General features: G+C 38.1%; 1 protein-coding gene across 1 annotated transcript in view; it reads right to left on the reverse strand.

The window, feature by feature from the left end:
* Positions 1 to 902, reverse strand: part of SARC_00230 (hypothetical protein) — a gene marked incomplete at its 5' end in the record, with an annotated part of 9,483 nt that extends 8,581 nt beyond the window's left edge. Inside the window, 2 exons of the mRNA XM_014306086.1 lie at positions 255 to 385; positions 890 to 902. Of these exons, the coding sequence (XP_014161561.1) occupies positions 255 to 385; positions 890 to 902 (144 nt within the window). The remainder of the gene's footprint in view (positions 1 to 254; positions 386 to 889) is intronic.
* Positions 903 to 2,672: the final 1,770 nt, after the last annotated feature.

Genomic DNA, 2,672 nt, shown 5'->3' on the forward strand with positions numbered 1-2,672 from the left:
ACGTACGGTACTACCCTAATAATAGTTAAACTAATTTAATTTTACGTACCAACCACCGACAGTCATTGGTACGGACGACTAGGAGTAATACACTCCACAGATAGAATAATATATACACAATAACACACCATATATATATATATATATATATATATATATAAATATATATATGTATTATATATTTATATATATATATATAAAATCACGTATATGTGACATGTGCTGGGTGAAGAAGCCTCTGCAGATAGACTTACCTTGGCATCGGCGCCCTTGAACTCGATAACCAATTCCTGCTTCTTCATACGGTCGAGTTGCACATTTTGTATAGAGGAAGCGGGTACTTCGAAGCAGCTCTTATCGTCCACCTCAAAGGTCACAAAGTTACCTTCAGGGACAAAGTACAGACAAAAGGCAACCGTGAGATTTTTAGAGAGGAGAGCGCGTCAAACAAATACGTACACATGTGCATACGTAGGCAAACAGGTGTTGATTGGGATGCATACAAAATATCGCAGAAGGCAAAACAGGTAGATCATCAAGAAGCCGACAGCAGCGATTAGTGGTCGTGACAAAAGCTTTACGAGAGGTTACAATACATCAATTGGTTCGGGGCTATGTGCTTAACTTGACCGAGGTTTTTTTGGATGGCTTTGTAAACTTCACACACATAACTCGAGGTTTTTTGGATGGTTTCGTAAACTTAACACACATAATTACAAACCAATGGACGGTGGGTGTACCAGATTCAGGCAAGGCTAAAACGATCAGAACAAATGCTAAACTACATAGCGAACTACGATTCACCTTTGACTTTTGGCGTACTTAGTGTACTAAATATATGCAGGAAATGCAGGTATATATACATAGGGGATTTTTTAGAGAAACATACGTGCTGGAATCATGCAGTATAAATTTATACGATAACCCACAATGCCATAGTCCTGGATCTGTGTAGTATATATTTATACCATATTATTTTCTATATATATATATATATTTATTTACTTGTTTCGAAAAAACAATAGTTCCCGATCTATTTAGTACATGTTCAGTATATGCTTGATCATCGATGGGATCGTAATACAATGTATATATTTAAGACACTGTGTGGTATAGCCCATGTAAAACAGGTGAATAGACGATAACTGTACATATTCAATGGGAAGAGGGTGGTAAAAATGGAATTAAAGAGTACTATCATCTACGTAATTTACATATTTTATAGGCCCATCTTCGCTGTATAGGTTGAATATCACTTCGACGACGGCTGGAATCGTAAACACGAACATGCGATAAGAAGTTTACACACTCGCTAAAAGCGATTGGGGTATGACTTCCTCTGGAGTGCATGTATGCAAACTCCTTGATAATTCTGTTTGTTTCATTTATGTACACGAAAAATCGTTTCGGGTAGTAACACTGTGTCCGCCGCACTTTTAACCTGAACTTGCACACGATGTACCCTTCTTTAACACACAAAAAAAAACTCCTCACCAAACGGTAGAAAATTTAATCACGCACTAGACTTAGTATATAAGTCTTCTTCACTGAGCGAAACTCCAACACCTTTCATTTTAACATCTCCCCAATTGAATCCCTTTGTGGCTGTGGCAACCTCTTCGATCTTCAGATTGAAATGCCTAGAGAAGTGAGTCCTTAACTCTGCCAGATCCTGTGGGTACGGAAGATGTACACAGATGAGTAATACGTTGATGGCCTGAAAACGGAAATTCTCCGCATTCATACAGAAAACAGAAAAATAGATAAACACATAGACATTTATACAACACACACACACACACACACATATATATATATAAATATATACATATACAATAAATATATATATATATATATAAAGGATTGATGTATATATATATATATATATATATATATAAAGGATTGATGACGACCAAATACGATTTGGCATGACGTGCTCAATTCTGTAATTCAAGAGCTTAAGGAAGCTATTCGCAACCATGCAAAAGTAAACCTATGACACACAACCACAGGCACACCTCAACACAAAGCACAGAACACACTCATAACCACCCCGCGTGCGAAAGCTGCCAGTCAAGCTGTGTGCAGCCCACATATCTATGCGCCACTTTGTAAACCTATCGTAAGGACAAGACTGCGTGTGTGTGAAGTGATCTCCACGGAGTATCTGGCACAAACTTACGTTCTCTTTAAACCCACACTGAGCTGAGTATCTGGTGCAAACTTACGTTCTCTTTAAACCCGTCAAAGTTGTGAAATCCGGTGGTAGTGACAACTCGTAGTTCGTACCCATTGCCCACTCTGCGCCACTGTGCAGACTTCATGTCCCTGTTACAACGTTCACAATTCGGATCAGTAAACGGTTGAAAACGTCTCATGTGCGTTGCTATGGCAGGCATCAGGTAGAGAGAGGTGTACAATATTCAGTGAACACTTTCCTGTCGATCCGGTGTAGATACCTCAAATACACCATGTGATGCAATTTACCAACGAGCTCATGAGCCGTTATATGGTACACTGGTACTGATGGAGAATGTCATACATTCAAGTCGGCGGTGTGGATTGTCAAAAATAAAGTATACATACATACATACATACATACACTTACACTCACACACATATATATATATATGTATATATATATGTATCTATATATATATATACATACAAAC

The sequence above is a fragment of the Sphaeroforma arctica genome, assembly GCF_001186125.1.
Source record: "Sphaeroforma arctica JP610 unplaced genomic scaffold supercont1.6, whole genome shotgun sequence".
Taxonomy (NCBI): Eukaryota; class Ichthyosporea; order Ichthyophonida; genus Sphaeroforma; species Sphaeroforma arctica.